This window comes from Pyxicephalus adspersus, chromosome 5 (assembly GCF_032062135.1).
Source record: "Pyxicephalus adspersus chromosome 5, UCB_Pads_2.0, whole genome shotgun sequence".
NCBI classification, from domain to species: Eukaryota; Metazoa; Chordata; class Amphibia; order Anura; family Pyxicephalidae; genus Pyxicephalus; species Pyxicephalus adspersus.
The window spans coordinates 102,191,790-102,208,755 of NC_092862.1; the positions used below are offsets into that span (position 1 = coordinate 102,191,790).

General features: G+C 37.4%; 2 protein-coding genes across 4 annotated transcripts in view; one reads left to right on the top strand and one right to left on the bottom strand.

The window, feature by feature from the left end:
- LOC140331345 (acyl-CoA dehydrogenase family member 11-like) overlaps positions 1 to 1,412 on the bottom strand; it is a 47,760-nt gene extending 46,348 nt beyond the window's left edge. The window contains exon 1 of one of the 2 annotated variants that reach the window (XM_072412302.1): positions 1,197 to 1,412. In XM_072412302.1, the coding sequence (XP_072268403.1) occupies positions 1,197 to 1,336 (140 nt within the window). In that variant the 5' untranslated portion in view covers positions 1,337 to 1,412. The remainder of the gene's footprint in view (positions 1 to 1,196) is intronic. The other variant, XM_072412304.1, reaches the window with a different exon arrangement.
- A 257-nt stretch (positions 1,413 to 1,669) lies between these two features.
- Positions 1,670 to 15,192, top strand: UBA5 (ubiquitin like modifier activating enzyme 5). 2 transcript variants are annotated; one of them, XM_072412305.1, is made up of 12 exons: positions 1,670 to 2,034; positions 3,710 to 3,755; positions 3,902 to 3,991; positions 6,247 to 6,356; positions 7,891 to 7,977; positions 8,990 to 9,074; positions 9,772 to 9,876; positions 10,109 to 10,236; positions 11,086 to 11,221; positions 12,024 to 12,102; positions 12,913 to 13,019; positions 14,247 to 15,192. In XM_072412305.1, exons 1-12 carry the CDS (start codon positions 1,889 to 1,891, stop codon positions 14,322 to 14,324), a joined length of 1,197 nt encoding a protein of 398 aa, XP_072268406.1. In that variant the 5' UTR covers positions 1,670 to 1,888; the 3' UTR covers positions 14,325 to 15,192. The 2 variants fall into 2 exon arrangements, with proteins under 2 accessions (XP_072268406.1, XP_072268407.1); XM_072412306.1 differs by lacking the exons at positions 1,670 to 2,034; positions 3,710 to 3,755 and having other exon boundaries at positions 3,903 to 3,986.
- The last annotated feature ends 1,774 nt before the right edge of the window (positions 15,193 to 16,966 follow it).

Sequence of the window (16,966 nt, forward strand, 5' to 3'; positions counted from 1 at the left end):
AACATATGAAGAACAGAACATAAAAATTATTTGGCAGACTTTAATAAAACAGAATGAAAGAGATGATTTGTTGGGGAATATAATGTGGAAAATACACTGCTGCATCTCTTTTCTAGATCCCTTCATTGGCTTTCATTTCACCTTAGAATAAAATTCAAGCTCCTGTGCTTTACCTTCAAATCCCTCCACAGTTGTTGTCCCACTTACATTTCTGACCTGGTAAAAAAGTACTCCCCTTGCCGCTCTCTCCGCTCCTCCAATGACCTGCTAATGACTTCCTCACTCATAACCTCATCACACGCACGGATACAAGACTTCTCTAGAGCTGCCCCAACTCTCTGGAATGGTCTTCCTTGTCCTATTCGGCTTGCTCCTACTTTCTGCTCTGTTAAAAGAGCGCTCAAAACCCATCTTTTCAAACTTGCCTACCTATCTTCTTCTGTATTTTGAAACCATCACTACTTCCCACCACTATATATCTCCCCCTTCTATTGCGTGTTATTTCCCCCACCTCCTAGATTGTAAGCTCTTAGGGGCAGGGTCCTCTCCTCCTCCTGTGTCACTGTCTGTATTTGTCTGTCATTTGCAACCCCTATTTAATGTACATTGCTGCGTAATATGGTGGCGCTATATATATCTTGTTTATTAATAATAATAAAGATTTTTTTTAGAAGAATAGAGTGTGTGGGTTTAAGACTATTTTGAGAACAGAAAATGTGGGAATAATAATTACTTTGGGTAAGAATTTGGGGGCCAAGCATTATCTGGAGAAGGAATGTGGAGAATTAGGATTATAGGAAGAACATAATGAGGGATAGAAACATATTTTTTTAGAAGGGAATAAGAATTACTTGAATGGCAGAATGTGGGAGATGAATGAAGATTATTATGGTAGCAGAATATGTTGTGGGGGGTGACGATGGAATGAATAGACAGAATGTGGGTAATGAAATACTGTATTGAGCTCTGTCTGCAGAATTCACCCAATGGAATTCACTACAATTGGACTACCTGGAGCAGACAGTTACATATTAGGAAGGGCTCAGGACTTTCTCTGACACACCTGAGCTGTCCAAGCCTCTGCAGTGTTTGCATGAGAGGCTAAGCAGAACATTTTGCTGTAAATGCTGTGACATTCCTGCCTGGCCAGTCCTGTGTTACAAATGGCAGGGCTGAGCTCCTCACCTCCTCCTTACCTGTACTGCCTGACAGTGAATGGTGCAGCTGGGCTGGAGCTAAATCCTGGCAGGTGGGTGCTCAGGTAGTCATCTAATTTCTGCTCATCAAACTTGTGTTTTCCTCTCACTGCAGTGGTGTCTGCCTCCAGCTCCGCCATTTCTCTCCGCAGCAAAACTAAGGTTAAAGTCCTCCTCTGATCATATAATTCTCTACCTTTGACATATTTACAAATCCTACTTGTGTTGTCAATAAAACTTTTTGAAAAAAAAAGTCGCACGCAAGGACAAGAGCGGAGGCTGTGATGAGAGGAAGCTGTGGCCGCCATATTGGAAGCTGGAAAGTAGCCTTTAATTTCAGTCATTGATAATTTTACGTATTATTAGTCATTTTGTGAACTGTAACTAAAAAAGTTGCATTGGGTTGTCTTTATATTGCATAGGAATGACTAGCCTCAGAATGGGCAGGAAGTAGCACAGGGGACCACTGCATGACACAGGGGGAGCAGTGCGCAGACCTGGAACTCCTCTTCCTGATTGCAGACGTGTCTTTAGGAAGCAGCTGGTACACAGCATCAGCAACATCACCTGTCAGGTGTGGGGAACTACAGAGCCCAGCGGTCACAGCACTGACAGATCTGCTACAGGGACACCCAGCCTCTGAGTCACTTGGGTGTGCCAGTCCTTGGTGTGTGGAGGAGCTGGGAGCAGTCATGGCTTCTGACACCCTGGTACAGGAGCTGAAAGCAAGAATCAGAGAGCTGGAAGAGGAGCTCAGCACGGTGCAAAGCAAACATGAGAGCCACAGGAACAAGATAGAGAAGATGAGTGCAGAGGTGGTGGATTCCAATCCATACAGGTGCACCATATGGAATGTGTGAATGTGTATGTGAATGTGTGTTTATGTCTCTCTCTCTCTCTCTCTCTCTCTCTCTCTCTCTCTCTATATATATATATATATATATATATATATATATATATATATATCTCCTCACTACTTCCCACCACTACATATCTCCCCTCCTACTGTATGTTACTTCCCTCACCTCTTAGATTGTAAGCTCTTCGGGCAGGGTGCTCTCCTCCTGTGTCACTGTCTGTATTCATCTGTCATTTACAACCCCTAATAAATGTACAGCGCTGCGTAATATGTTGGCGCTACATAAATCCTATTTAAAGAGTACCTGAACTCAGAAATTTCACTTTACATAAAAGGGTAGACAACAAGGGTAGGGTAAGTGCAACACCATTTTTTTTAAAAAAAGAACCACCCCCTAATAAATGGGAGCGCAGAGCCTCCTGGAATACCTACGTCACGCATCCAATGAGGCTCTTGGGTGCTCCTTCTGTGCATGCCCGAGCATCTCAGGCACATGCAAAAGGAGCCTTTTCCCGCTTAAAGAAAAATGTGCGCAGTGAGATCAGCAAGTTTTTTTATCCCCATCCTACATCACGCAATCGAGTCGTGTGACGGAGGATAAAGAACTAGGAAGAAGAGACGAAGATGACGGCACCCGGAGCGCTAGCTCCGGGACAGATGCTGGGACAACCCGGGACCTGATGCAAGACACCCCCGGATGGATCGGACTGCCCTGTGGGATTGAAGGTAAGTGAATTTTTTTTTTTTTTGGTAATTTTTAGTTTAGTTCCTTTTTAACAACAATAATAATAATATATATATACATACACTTTAAATAGACTACAGGTCCCTATTTTTTGTAAAAAAGTTAGGAAGTATCAGATCCCCTGTCAGATTTCACTGCCATCCAGAGGAGAGATTTGGGAGATCTGTGAGAACAGATGGGATTTCTAATATATCATTTATAGACACATTAAAGCTATAGTTCCCCTTCCTTGTTCTCTTTCTCTTATTCATCAACTTGCTAATGAAGTTGGTAAATAAAGACTTTCTGTTTTCGTACCATATTTTAGACCACTGACGTCATGACATCTCTGTTCCTATATATACAATGCTGGTAGGTTATGGCTGCAGGAGGGCTATTCATGGATTCAAGAAGTTGTTTTAACACCAGCTTGTGACATTTAGTCTTTGTAAGTAAAGAAACTAAAATTCAATGACCAAAATTGTTAGGTCATGAAAAGTAAAGGACTAGGTGATGCTGGACATCTTCCCATCAATTGGGCTGCATCTGACTTGCAGATTCTAATGACCACTGCGAGAAATTGACTGTATGTAGTGAAAACAGAGTAAACAAGTTCAGTGCAGGAGTGGAACCTGAACAACTGTACAAGACTAAAGAGAGGGCTGGAATTCAGCTGTGGTGATAATGGCTTTAGTAACATAAAAAGGAATCTGGGATTACTGAAATGAATGAATGAAATTGGTAAATAAAGACTTACACTCCATGTGATTTCCTTGCTATGTATTCTAGACCTATCCCTGACATACAGGTCATTCCATTTCCCCTATTTAATTATCTATAGTATAAAACATTGAATATTAAAAAAAAATCTATCATTAATCCGCAAGTTTTCTCATTTTTTTTCTTTTTTTTTTTTTTTTTTTTTTTTCTCCGTCTAATGGCCTTGAAACGGATGGGAATTGTGGAAGATTATGAGGTAGGATTAAAAATGAAAAATAGAGTGTAAACTTGCTTTATTCTGTATCATCATTTTTGTGATTCCACAAATAACAATTATATAATAATGAAATCCCTATGTAGCTGTGAAAGTGATTTTAATAATATCAGTTGTTTCCTTCCTAGAAAATCCGCAGTTTCACAGTGGCGGTGGTGGGTGTTGGTGGAGTTGGCAGCGTCACTGCAGAAATGCTGACAAGATGTGGCATTGGTAAGGTAATACAGATTTCATTTTTTTAAAGTATATTTCAGTTTTATTTATTAATAAATAAGAGTTCCACCCACTGTTTTAGATATTAGAAGGTAAAAAAAAAAACTTTTTTATAATAACTTCTCACCCAGTGTAGTGTTTTCTCTAAATTATAAGCAAATTCACTCATTGCTACAAAGAGAGCCATCAGTAAGGGTCTATTGATTAGGACTTGGGACAGGAAGAAAAACGAAAGGAATTCTCCTATAACCAATGAAAAAAAATATTATTCCTGCTGGATGGTGGGTTTTATCTATCATTATACAGGTAGTCCCCGGGTTACATACGAGATAGGGACTGTAGGTTTGTTCTTAAGTTGAATTTCAATGTAAGTCGGAACAGGTACATTATTTTAATGAATGCATTTAGGACAGATGTTTGTACCAACAAAATATTATGGATCCCATACATTCATTAACTTCTGCAGCAAGCTGTGCTCTCATATACAAAAAGAAACAACTGCAGAGTTTCTTCTGCAAGTCATGCAGACTGCCCCCCTTCAAGCTTCCATCCTGCACAATAGTGAGCAGGGAAGCCCCTACCTGTATTGGCCAAATATTTATTTTAGGAACATGAATTTTACATCTATAAAACGTCAAAGTAATGTATTCTATTATTAGTGGTTTAAAGCCCTCAATATGCAGGATTCACAGGAGTGATAACTGCTCTGATACCACTACGCTCAGTATATAGTAATCTAATTCAGTTGTAGATATTGCTGTCACCACATTTTCTAATAATATGTATGCAGAACATGAGGCTTGCTTGGAGAATAAAGTGACATCTATGTGCCATTAAAAGAAGCATCTGTTTGTAAGCTGTGTTTAGTACTTTTTGAGTAGTTCCTGATGGGGAAAGAGTTGCTTTCTGCTTCCAGCATGTGCTTCCTTCTAAAGCAGAGGTCAGCAAACTCCAGCCTTTAAGCCAGACATGGCCTAGCCGGTAGTTTGTTCCGGCCTAACTACCGGAGCTCCAGAGGAGCAGGCAGCTCTTGATTTTCCGTGTTGTTGGTCCCTTCCCTATTTACCACAGCCAGGGAACATTCCTTCTTCTACATATGCATTGCGGAGGAGAGGGATTTCCCTTCAGGGGGCGTTCCTGGTGGGCGGCAGAGCCATTGGGGCGGGACTCGAGAGAGAGTCCGGCCTAGTGTGCTCCTGCCTACCCCTGAAATGGCCTAGTGGCCAAAATGGTTTGCTGACCTCCGTTCTAAAGGAATATTGAATGAAGCCCAGGACAGACAACGTTGTTAGTTTGTACCAAACTCATTGGAAACTGTAGCAGAGACATCATATCACATTAGGTTCCAGGTGCAGGAACTGGGAGAGAGTTAAGCAGACACTTGTTTTATAGGAAAAAAAGAACGCTATTGAGCAAAATGTGAGCAGGGCACCAAAGTCTACTGTAGCATTAGAATATAATTAACATACCGATCAATACAATAAAACCACCTGCCCGATATATTGTAGATCTGCCTTGTGCTGCTAAAATTGCTCTGACCTGCAGTGGCATATGGCCCACTTTTTTAAAGCTCTCCTGAACTGGAGAAGATAGATTATCATGGGAGAACATGGGCAATCCAGCAAACCTGGAATGGATTTCCTAAAAATTATTTGCTATTAGTTGGCCAATGTGGATCGCTTAGGTTGTCCCATGATAATCTATCATTTCTAGTTTTGGAGAGCTTTAGTACATTAGGCCCATAGACTCTACAAGACCTCTAAAGATGTCCTGTGGTATTTGGTGGTAAACTGTCAGGAAAAACAATCCTTCCGTTGTGTGAAGCAACATTTATCCAGGAATTAAAACATTTCTGAGTTTAATCAACTGTGAGAAAATGTGTTATTTACAGGTAAAATTGAGTGAAAAATAAATAGACCCCATTGTATTAGTTTAATGAATGTGAATTTGTTTTTTTTTAATAAATTATTTTTATTAGAATAAATAAATCCACAATACAAAAACAAAACATCATAACCAAATTAAATATTTATATCAAAATATAACATACTACATAGAATACAAAATACAGGGGGAGGGGGGAACTAGAAACTTTTTGCCCACACTCTTATATATTGATTTTAGGTTTAATAATGCTTTACCTGCGTATATTAATATATCCATGAACCCTTAATATTACATTCTTTTTTTGTATTCTGTTTATTTTGTCTTGGTGTTAACATTCAAACCATCTTCATTTTAACTCTTTATTTAATTCCAGCTGCTGCTATTTGATTATGACAAGGTGGAGTTGGCAAATATGAACAGGCTCTTTTTCCAGCCACACCAGGCAGGTCTCAGCAAAGTGGAAGCAGCGGAGCACACACTGAGGTACCTTACAGCAGAAGTTTTACGGTGAACAATACCTGACATTTACTTTATTTTGGACATATGAAACATAGTTTATATTTACTCTGTATTGTATTTTGAGGTGGCATAAACATTATTTGTGCAGGCCAACACTGATGTATTCCACAGGTATCCTGTGGGAAATAAGATTAAACCTACAAAAGACCTGTGAAAATCATTCCCTTTTCAAACCTACCTAATACTATACCTATAATATACTATTTGAAAAGAGGAAATCTAGTTTCCTAGGTAGTGTTTTTTTATGTAAATGGTCTTTTTATTCTAAATCCTGCTATAGTGTTACAAAGCTCAGCCTAGCCTTTCCTTTCCCCCCATTTTTCTATATGTAAGCGGTGCTGTTAGCATAGTGTATTGTTGTGGTAGGTATGACTGTTGTCTGACTGGGTTGTCACCGGGAGATCTCTGATGGGGGATCCCCTTCCTCCCAAGACACTGCGGAGGAGGGGGATTCCCTATCCGGTGTTCTAATGAAAAAAATCTACCAGTGAGCCTACACATGCACACTTGTTGTAACAGGTAAAATTAAAAAAATATTAAAACTTTTAAAAGTTTATAAACTGTGTTATGTTTTGCGGCTCTAGACTATTTTTCTTTAGTGGAAGAGGAGGCAAAATGGCTCTTTTGATAGTAAAGGTTGCTGACCCCTGGCCTAGACCCTTTCCTATTATACAAAGCCTTTATAAAGGCATTATAGAGATCACCTTCCCGGACCATACCTTGCCATCTGTTTCACAGCCCCATTTCATATACTCTGGCACAAACAAAGATATACATATTTGAACATAGAGTTATTTACATTAAAATAGGATTTTTTTTAAAAATGATTTTGGCATGTTTATCATAAATTAGGACAGCACGGTGGCTTGGAGGTTAGCACTCTGGTCTTTGCAGTGCTGGGTCCCAGGTTCGAATCTCAACCTGGACACTATCTGCATGGAGTTTGCAGGTTCTCCCTGGGCTGTGTGGGTTTCCTCCCGGTACTCCGGTTTCCTCCCACATTTCAAAAACATGCAGTTAGGTTAAATGGTGTCCCCCAAAATTGACCTTAGACTGTATTAAAGATTACCATACATTACCATTCATAAAGACATTATCATATGACAATCTCCTAGATTGTAAGCCCTTCTGGGCAGGGTTCTCTCCTCCTCCTGTGTCACTGTCTGTATCTGTCCGTCATTTGCAACCCCTATTTAATGTACAGCGCTGCGTAATATGTTGGCGCTATATAAATACTCGGTAATACTAATTGCTGCCTAGGTTCTGTCTAGTTTACCATTAAGAAGTATCATTTTTTAACTTGCAGTTATTTTTGTAACTGGCAAAAGGTCAAAACTTGACCTATACCTTGGTAATATATATAATTTGTAGCCTTAATGGAATTTCCTAATTTACATAATCAGGGAACCCAGTTCCTAGGCACACAAATTTGGGATTTTGGATTTGCATCATGTGCATGTATAGTACCAAACAAGTGAATATTTGTACTCCTTTGCAGGAACATTAACCCCGATGTCCAGTTTGAAGTTCACAACTACAACATAACAACCATAGAAAATTTCCAGCATTTCATGGACAGGATAAGGTAATAAGCTCATGTGTTTTTTTTATCACTGGATAGATTTAAGTCAGAAAGATAGATTTAAGTCATCAAATATATGTCTGGCAAAACTTTTTTTCTGCAGTGGGAAGTGAGGAATTTGGATAAACAATTTGCATCCCAAAATAAGACAAATTGCATATATATATATATATATATATATATATATATATATATATATATATATATATATATATATATATATATATATATATAAAATTCTGTTTTCTGCATTTTGCCTTATTCATGGGCCTGTGTGATCACTTATTCAAAATGTTGTTAGTTGCATCAGCAATGCAATTTATGACATTTATCAGCAATTGCTTTGTTTTGTAACTTAGAGTACATTATATCATAGAGGGATCCAAAGGGTGATTTATTAAAGCTCCCTAAGGCTGGAGATGATACACTTTCATCAGTGAAGCTGGGTGATCCAGCAAACCTGGAATGGATTCTTAAGTCATCAGCTACTTGTTAGCAAAGGTTTTCAATCCTGGACCAGATCCATTCCAGCATTGGAGAACTTAAGTAAATCCGGCTCAAAGAAAAAGGTACCACATCCTAATAAGTGGTATGTACATATGAAAAACAGAAATGAGAATTTATAGGGTACCAACATTTCTTTACATAGATCCTTTAAAAACATATATGTTCATACTTGCATACAAGCGAATGCGCACACATTTTTTAAAGAATCTATGTAAAAAAGTTTTTTGCTTTTTTATATATTGTTTTGCAGTTTAGTGGTACCTTGTAAAAATCCTCATTTCCTTATTATACATATATCTTTCTATTAATGCTTTAAAAAAATGATTGTTGGTTAATACGATTGTCCAAATCTTTAGTTTTTTGTATTCAATGGTAACTGTCCTGTCAGTCTATGTTACATGGTGCTGTATTTTGATCTTGCATTTGTAGCAATATTCTTAGCTTGTAAGCTAGAGAAAGAAATGATGCTCCCTGCCAGATACATTTTTGTTTTTTGTTGTTTATTTAGCAAAGGAGGATTAAAAGAAGGGGAACCAGTGGACCTGGTACTGAGCTGTGTTGACAACTTTGAAGCACGAATGGCAATTAACACTGTAAGAACTAATTCTATTTTTGTAAATAGGAAATATACTTAAGGCACCTGCTTCTTGACATTTATACATGCATTGATTCTATTTAGAACTGTAATACCCTACAAAGCTAAAGGCCCAGTTTAAAAAGGAGTATGGATAGCATTTTCTTATCTCCTCAGGACATCACATTTTCATAGGCTGCACTGTAGCTTCATTCTACAGGTCTGTAGTCTTTCACAGTGTTAACTCTGGGATAGGAGGAGAGCCCATTTTATTTTCCACAGAGTTGGGCCAAAAGTTTGCAAAGCCGAATTACACCTAAAGTGTCAAGGGTATATCTCCACTATTCCATTACTATTCTGAAATAAAAGTTCAATTACTGGAGGAAGAACAACCTGATTGGATCTCTCTGTGAAACATTACACTCCTTTATGGTCATGAGCTTCGAGTACTTGCAGATTATCTGTTCTCCTACCTGTGGTTGCCTGAGGTACATTGATTATGTTTTAGTATAACACATCAGGACAACTTTCTCACATGATAACAGTTTTTTTGTTTTGAGAGTATGCATGTAGATCATTGTATAATGTTCTTCATATTACAGTTTTTTCATCCTTATTAAATAAACAATAACAATATGGGGACACAGCAATAACATGACTAATTATTGCTTTCTTTAAGTTGTAATATTCTATATTGTAACCTTTCTTTCATGAAGGCATGCAATGAATTGGGACAAATCTGGATGGAATCTGGAGTCAGTGAAAATGCGGTATCCGGACACATTCAACTCATTAAACCTGGAGAAACAGCCTGCTTTGCAGTATGTGGCACACATTTCATATTATAAATTTTACATTAATCCATTATTTTTAAACCGCAACAAGATTACTTGCTGAAAAAAAAACTGGCAATGTATATTATTAATTATGAAATCCACATAGAAACCATGTTTTTATACATTAACACACATTGAGATGTTTTTATATGTATGTAAAATCCTTTAAATTGCATTTATATTTTAGATTCAGAATTTTTTTTTATCTTTTCCTTAGTGTGCACCTCCTCTAGTTGTTGCAGCTAACATTGATGAAAAGACTTTGAAGCGTGCTGGGGTCTGTGCAGCAAGTCTGCCCACCACAATGGGAGTTGTAGCTGGAATACTTGTGCAGAATGTCCTGAAGTAAGTGACTTCATAAAAGTGTACCAAAAAAAATATATAGTTTTACTTTTAATATACACTTTTATTTTCATGGCTAGCAAGAAAGTACTCCATTGGGTTGGGTGTTCGAGAAATTAGTATATATTTTAATGAGCACTTTTTTGAGTTATAATTGCATCATTTATCTTGATTTTTTGGTATGACTTCAGATTTTTACATGCTTGCCGTTTCCTTTTTATATTATATTAAATTTACATTCTACACTCTATACTCTAGCCCTAGGTTTTTTACTCATAGAGAATTTTGGCATGTGGCTTGCCTGACAATGCTACTCCAATCACTTGATGGCTGCAGAAATGGTTTTTTTTTTGCCATGCACTCTTTAAAGTTTTTTTTCTGACATCCTACCTTACCTAAGCAGCTTTCATGTAGTCTACCCGTCAGATACATACCCCATGTGGTCCACATCACTGGGGCTATCATTGCACAAGTTTGGCATGGGCCACTCCCTGTGACTTCCCATTCCAGTCCCTCTTGCCAGTGAAGACCTCCATAGAAGAGGATCACATCCCATAAGTGTCTATACAATAAGATTTTTAGAACATTAGGCTTCATCATGGCACAGCAAGCAGATAGATTACTGTAGCAGTAAATAAAAAATTGTTCTGTTGTCCAACTTTGATTTAGATGAGGGAAAAAACACAATTTAGGAGCCAATAATTAAAACTATGCAAAAATGATGCATACAGTATTCTTGAAAAGGTAAATCCATAAAATCTGCTTTAGTAAAAGGTGATACATAGTCATTTAATGTTGTTGATGGATACGTTTTCTGATTGTTAGTCAAAGTATCTTGCTTTATTCCTTTAGGTATCTCCTAAACTTTGGCACAGTGAGCTTCTACCTGGGATACAATGCAATGCAGGACTACTTTCCAACTATGTCCATGAAGCCTAACCCATCCTGCAGTGATAGATACTGTGTGCAACGACAGGAAGAATTCAAGGTAGACATTTTGTTATAGTCAGTTACATGTACATAAGCTTGTAACTACTTTAATACATTTGGTGTGTATGTTTTGTTTTATGACATATAATTCCATTAAGTCCATAAAAGAAAACTAGGCAGTTTTCCTCTGATGCTCTCTTGCTGATCCAATATATTCATTCTGGATGACTTCATATTTATTTGCCTTTTATTAAATACTTTTGTTTGCTTAAAATAGCTTTTATAGGTAGCAAGAAAAATGCACGTCAGAAGGGGCCGACTGCAGGTCCAGTCCTGCACCTGTCAATACGTATGAATGATTTCAGAAACATGACAAACTGATGTCAGACTAATTTTGTTGATACCCAACTACGGTACATGTTGTCAACATTTCACTAATAGAAATGCTGACTATAACAAACATTTTCCAGTCTGTTGAGACATTTCTTTACTAATCGTACAGAAAAGTATATTGTCTGAGCCACACTAAAGATTTTGGTTTGAGTATATTCTGATACCATACTACCTATTGTTCCTAGTGAAACTTTTCTACAGCTAGTCATGTCCATGATCATTTTTTAGCACATTGCCTCAAATCCTCAAACACTACAAGTACTATAATCTCAGAAGTCAGCGCAATCAAAGACGGTCCCATTTCCCCCAAATTGCTGAGTATACTAGAACAAAACAAAGTACTCCTATCATCTTCATCATATAATATGGATTTTGTCTCTTTGTGTACTGCATTTGTTCTGGTATCATATTGACCTAACACATTTATGTATTATGAAGAATTTATGTATTTTTTTTTTCTTATCCAGTTAAAAGAAGCTGCAAAGCCCAAACCTGAAATTGTAGTCAAAGAAGAAACACCTGTTGTACATGAGGAAAATGAATGGGGTAATGATTTAAACATAGTGTATTTTCATTTATTAAAGAGAACTTGAGAGCCTATTCCTGTGGGGAAAAATCTGCAAGAACACTAACTCACCTTCCTTATGTGCCTGCTCCTCCCAGCTCTTTAAAAAGAAGCGATAAAACCCTGTGCATATTTCACCAGGTTAATAAAAAAGCTTTGGTACCTAAGTGTTTAAACACCATTTTGTAAACTTTGTAAACTATAAATCATGGCTTATCTAGGCCTAGGCCCAAAGAATCTTTTGTCAACCCCATGTAACTGTGCTTGGCTAATTACCAGTAATGATATGTGGAAGAAGAGGAATTAAGTCACATGCTTCCCTATACCTGAAAGTATTTTCTCTTAGGCAGAAAACTATAGTATAGAAATACACCCCATACATGCTGCTGGGGTGGGGAAAAGATAAGTGAACCTGTTCACTTAAAGTGACCCTGTCAGCTTTCCATCCTTTTACTCCTTATGTCACTGCAAGACTCAGCATTAACATATGAGTCTGAGGAAGGAACAAAAGAGTTGAATTTTTTTTTTATGTTTTAACTGACAGGATTGCTTTAAGCTCCAATGTATAACATGTTCATAATAGTGTACATAAATCATAAACAAAGATATTTTGTATCTTTTCCACACACAATGTACTTGCTTTTGTGTCATTCTAAGATGTGTACATTACTGTATTCAGAGATTTCTCATTTAGAAATATGACTTTGAAAACTGTGTGTTTGCCTAAATATGAACAACATTTATGTGTCCTGATTCTAATAATTATAAAAAAATTATTATCTGACCATTAGGAATTGAACTAGTGTCTGAGGTTTCTGAGGAAGAGTTGAAGGAAGCTTCTGGACCTGTTCCTGATTTACCAGAGGGAATCACTGTAGCATACACAATTCCTGTTACGGTAGGAGAATTATTGATTCCCTATTTTGTAGATAGATTTTCAATACACAGAAACTGGGAGCAATAAACTGCGTTCTTAATTTAATGTGAAAGCTTTAAACTCGGCATGTTATGTGAGCAGGTGGATGCTGTAAAAATTGAATGTCAAGATTTTTACATTTTATGTGAAGACAACTGATCATGGCTTGGCTTATCAGAGAATCTGAATCTTCAGTTATTAAAATTGTGATGGTGTGTTTATGAAAGATTTATATTATTTTTAATTCAAGCTAGTTCAGCTTTTCTTTTCAATTTGGGAATGTAAGGTCACTTTGAGCCTTATATTGGTTGCCCTGTCGGCTGCCTGATCTCTCAAGTTCTAAAATAACAAAACGGCTTTAAATTGCACCTGTGTCCAAATTATGCACGCTTAAAGCTCACTTCCAGGCATATGTGAAACTACCCTTGTGGTGGTTCTTTTACCCCTTTCCAAAGTCAAGAGTTAAATTACAAACTTGGAAAATATCTACATATTGTAGCCCCGAGGGCTTAGGTGAGGAGTTATCTCTGAAAGCCAAGTCTATTTCAGTGGAGCATTGTAGGTAATCACATGAAATCTATGTTTGCCTATTATATATAATTCCTAGAATTGTCAGTGCTTTTGTTATCAATGTGCAAATTTACCAGTGCTGACAAAGGTTTAATGTAAGATGATGAGATTATAAAGAACATATTGAGGCAACCAGTGCAAGAAACATAAATGTTGCTAGGAACTGGGCCTTTGAATTTATAGGGAATGGAAACTGCTCATTATATTGCCTTCCATATTTACATTCCCTTTGTTAGAAACTTTATGCACAGATATTTCCATCAATAACATTTAACTTTTTCAATATTGTATGAGTGAGAGTACAAGATTTTTTCCACTATGATGAAGTGGTGTGCTATGTCCAGTAATGCCCAAGTATTGGCATTGCTTTACACTAGACCAAAATACATTTTCTTATTAATGGGCTCTAGCAAATTGTTTGCATCTGTGCCAGTGCCAATTTTTTTTTTGAACTTTATTTTTTTGAACTTTTATTGAACAGAGCTCTATGGTATAAAAATAAAGCCATTTTAAAGTGATACATTTTAGTTGTTTGATTCTTCCTATGTTTTGAGTCTCTAATGATTATTCTCAACATGTATATAATTCATGGATTTGGGCAAAGTGTATTTGTGAATATGTTTGGTATTCTGTCCTCAGAAACCCACATCTGGAGCTACGGTGGAGGATTCAGATCAAAGTCTCGAGGAGCTGATGGCTCAAATGAAGAACATGTAACTCCCTAGTTTTTCAAGCAACAAACAGTTCCCCATTCTGCAGAGAATATGCTTCTTATTACTTACATTGCCATATCATCACATAAGGCCTCATTTATTTTTGTCTGACATAGGAACGGTCTGTTTTGTTATTGGACATCCAATCTGCTTTACACCTTAAAACTCTAAATGTTATGTTCTTTACTTGATTTGAGTTTGATTGGTTGCCATTGGACAACCTATTATTGGAGACATTCATAAATGAGGATTTTGAGTTCAGTATTGCCTGTTCTGATAATGAACTTCACTAGTTTGACCAATATATAAGTAAACCTGCCAAGAAAGAAAAAAGGAGGCTTGTATTGCTCTCATACGTCTAAAATGCTAGTCATCTGGCTGTTGAAATAATTTCCACTGATACAGAAAAAAGTATGAAAATAAGAAAAGTCGCATATCCGTATTGGCATACCTTTTCTAGGTCATGCTGAAACATGGATCAGTATGACTAGCCAGACAACTAGATGCTTTAGAAAAAATATAGTCTTCAATTTCAGTCTTCTTGTTTCTAACAACTGGTTTCTTTAGGATGTAGAGGTGCTTGAAACTTTGTTTCTATTACTGAATTTGAAGGTTCTTTGACAAATCAGCATCCCTATTTTTGCTGGAATATGTGCATACTTACTGTGTCATTGAGAAGAACATCTTGTAATTTACAGGTATGCAGTATCTGCTGCACACTGAGACAGCAAGGACTCACAAATTCATGAGAATAAAGAAAAAATGGTTCACCACAGCATTTTTAAAATGGTCAAATTTCTTAAGAAGTTGCTCATCTCTGTGATGTTGTACTTATTATTTACTAATAAATTGTTAAGCTATATTTAAATACATCCATCTCAATTTTGTGTTATCTTTTTGTATTTATAAATACTTCTACAAAGACAACTGCTATTTCACAAAGTGTTATTATCACACTGTGACAATGGCTACCCCATATAGTACAGATCTCTTGCATATTGTAATTATGTTGGTTTTATTATTGAGTGGGCTTGGGCTTTTGATACATACCACACTGAATTGACAACACACTATATATTTTTTTTTAATTGTATATTAAAACTGACTAGTTATGTACGGTTTGTTTAAATGTGCTACCAATTATTGTCCTGGAAATTTCATGTGTGTGCGTATGAATGTGAGTGTGTACGCACAAATACATAGCATTAGTACAAAGAACAGGAGATGGCTTATGTAAAGTAGTAAAAAGTAAATGCAAAACCTTAAAGTGTACCTATACTCAGAATTTTCCCTTTACATAAAAGGATAGAGAACCCTTTTATGTAAGGTAAAAATGCTGTTGTTTTTTTGTTTTTTGTTTTTTTAGGCGCAACACCCTTTTTTTAAAAAGAAAAAAGTGTGCAGCACCACCCCCTAATTCTAGGCCGCCTAGGCGGTTGAAGATGAATGGGGCCACAAAGCCTCCCGGGATATCTACGTCGGGTATTCCCGGAGGCTCTTGGACACTCCTTCTGCGCATGCCTGAGCGCAGTTAGATTAGCAAATTTTTTTTTATACTACGTCACCTGCTTTTGTGCCTGGGTCAGGTGATGTAAGAAGAAGAACCCGGAACAGAAGACGAAGATGGCAGCTCCTGGAGCGCCGGCTCCGGGACGGTTGCCGAGACAACGCGGGACCCGACGCCGGTCACCCCTGAGTGATTTGACTGCCCTGCAGGATTGAAGGTACCGTAAGTGTTTTTTTTTTTTTTTTTTTTTTTATGAGTATAGTTTATCTTTAATATACCATAGTAGCTATAAACATTTCAAAGGGGTATTGCACATATAGTGATACAAATAAGTTACAAGTATGAATGAATACATGCATATACAGTTTGAAAAGATGAAATTGAATATCAATAAATAGCTACATTAGTGCTTCTCTGATATAGTAAATATTAATAAGGTAATGACTTACATTGTCCATGCATAAAAAAAGTGTGGTATGTATGGTGTATTTCCCATTCAGAAAGAAAAGGAAATTGGGAAGGGAAAGAGAATTGGGTGCCTCCAATGTGGAATAAAAGTACAAGGAATCCCAAAATTATGAGGGATACGTACAGTGGGTGAATATAAAATAACAAATTAATAATAATAAAAAATAAAAGTAACTGCATATATGTCAGAGAGATTTTGGTAGGTGGGGAGACGAAAAATGTGGTTGGTAAGTCACCTTGTAGTTCAGCGTGGCCAGAGGACAGAGGCAGAGGACCACAGCCGTGGTGTAAACAAGCAGGTGTTTACAAGATACGTTTAGGTGCTTACAGAAATCTCTGAAACAAGAGGACCATTCTGTACATTACCTTATTGCCTGGGTTAAAGTTTTTTTTTGTTTTTTTGTCTGCATCATTAATCTGTAGTATTAATGTCATATTGTACAATATGGTTGGAAGATGACATGACGCGGGAGATCCCGGAAGCGGTCCCTATATAAGGTATACAGGCGGCAGTGCTCTGAGGACCTCACGTGCCACATGCACGTGCCCAAACACGTCGGGCCGTGCGTGATGAAGATCACCTAGGAGGGGGACTCCCTTGGGTTCCCCCTCCCCGTGTGACATCAGGCTGCACGGAGGTTTTCCCCAAATCATCCGGCTCATTGCCAGAC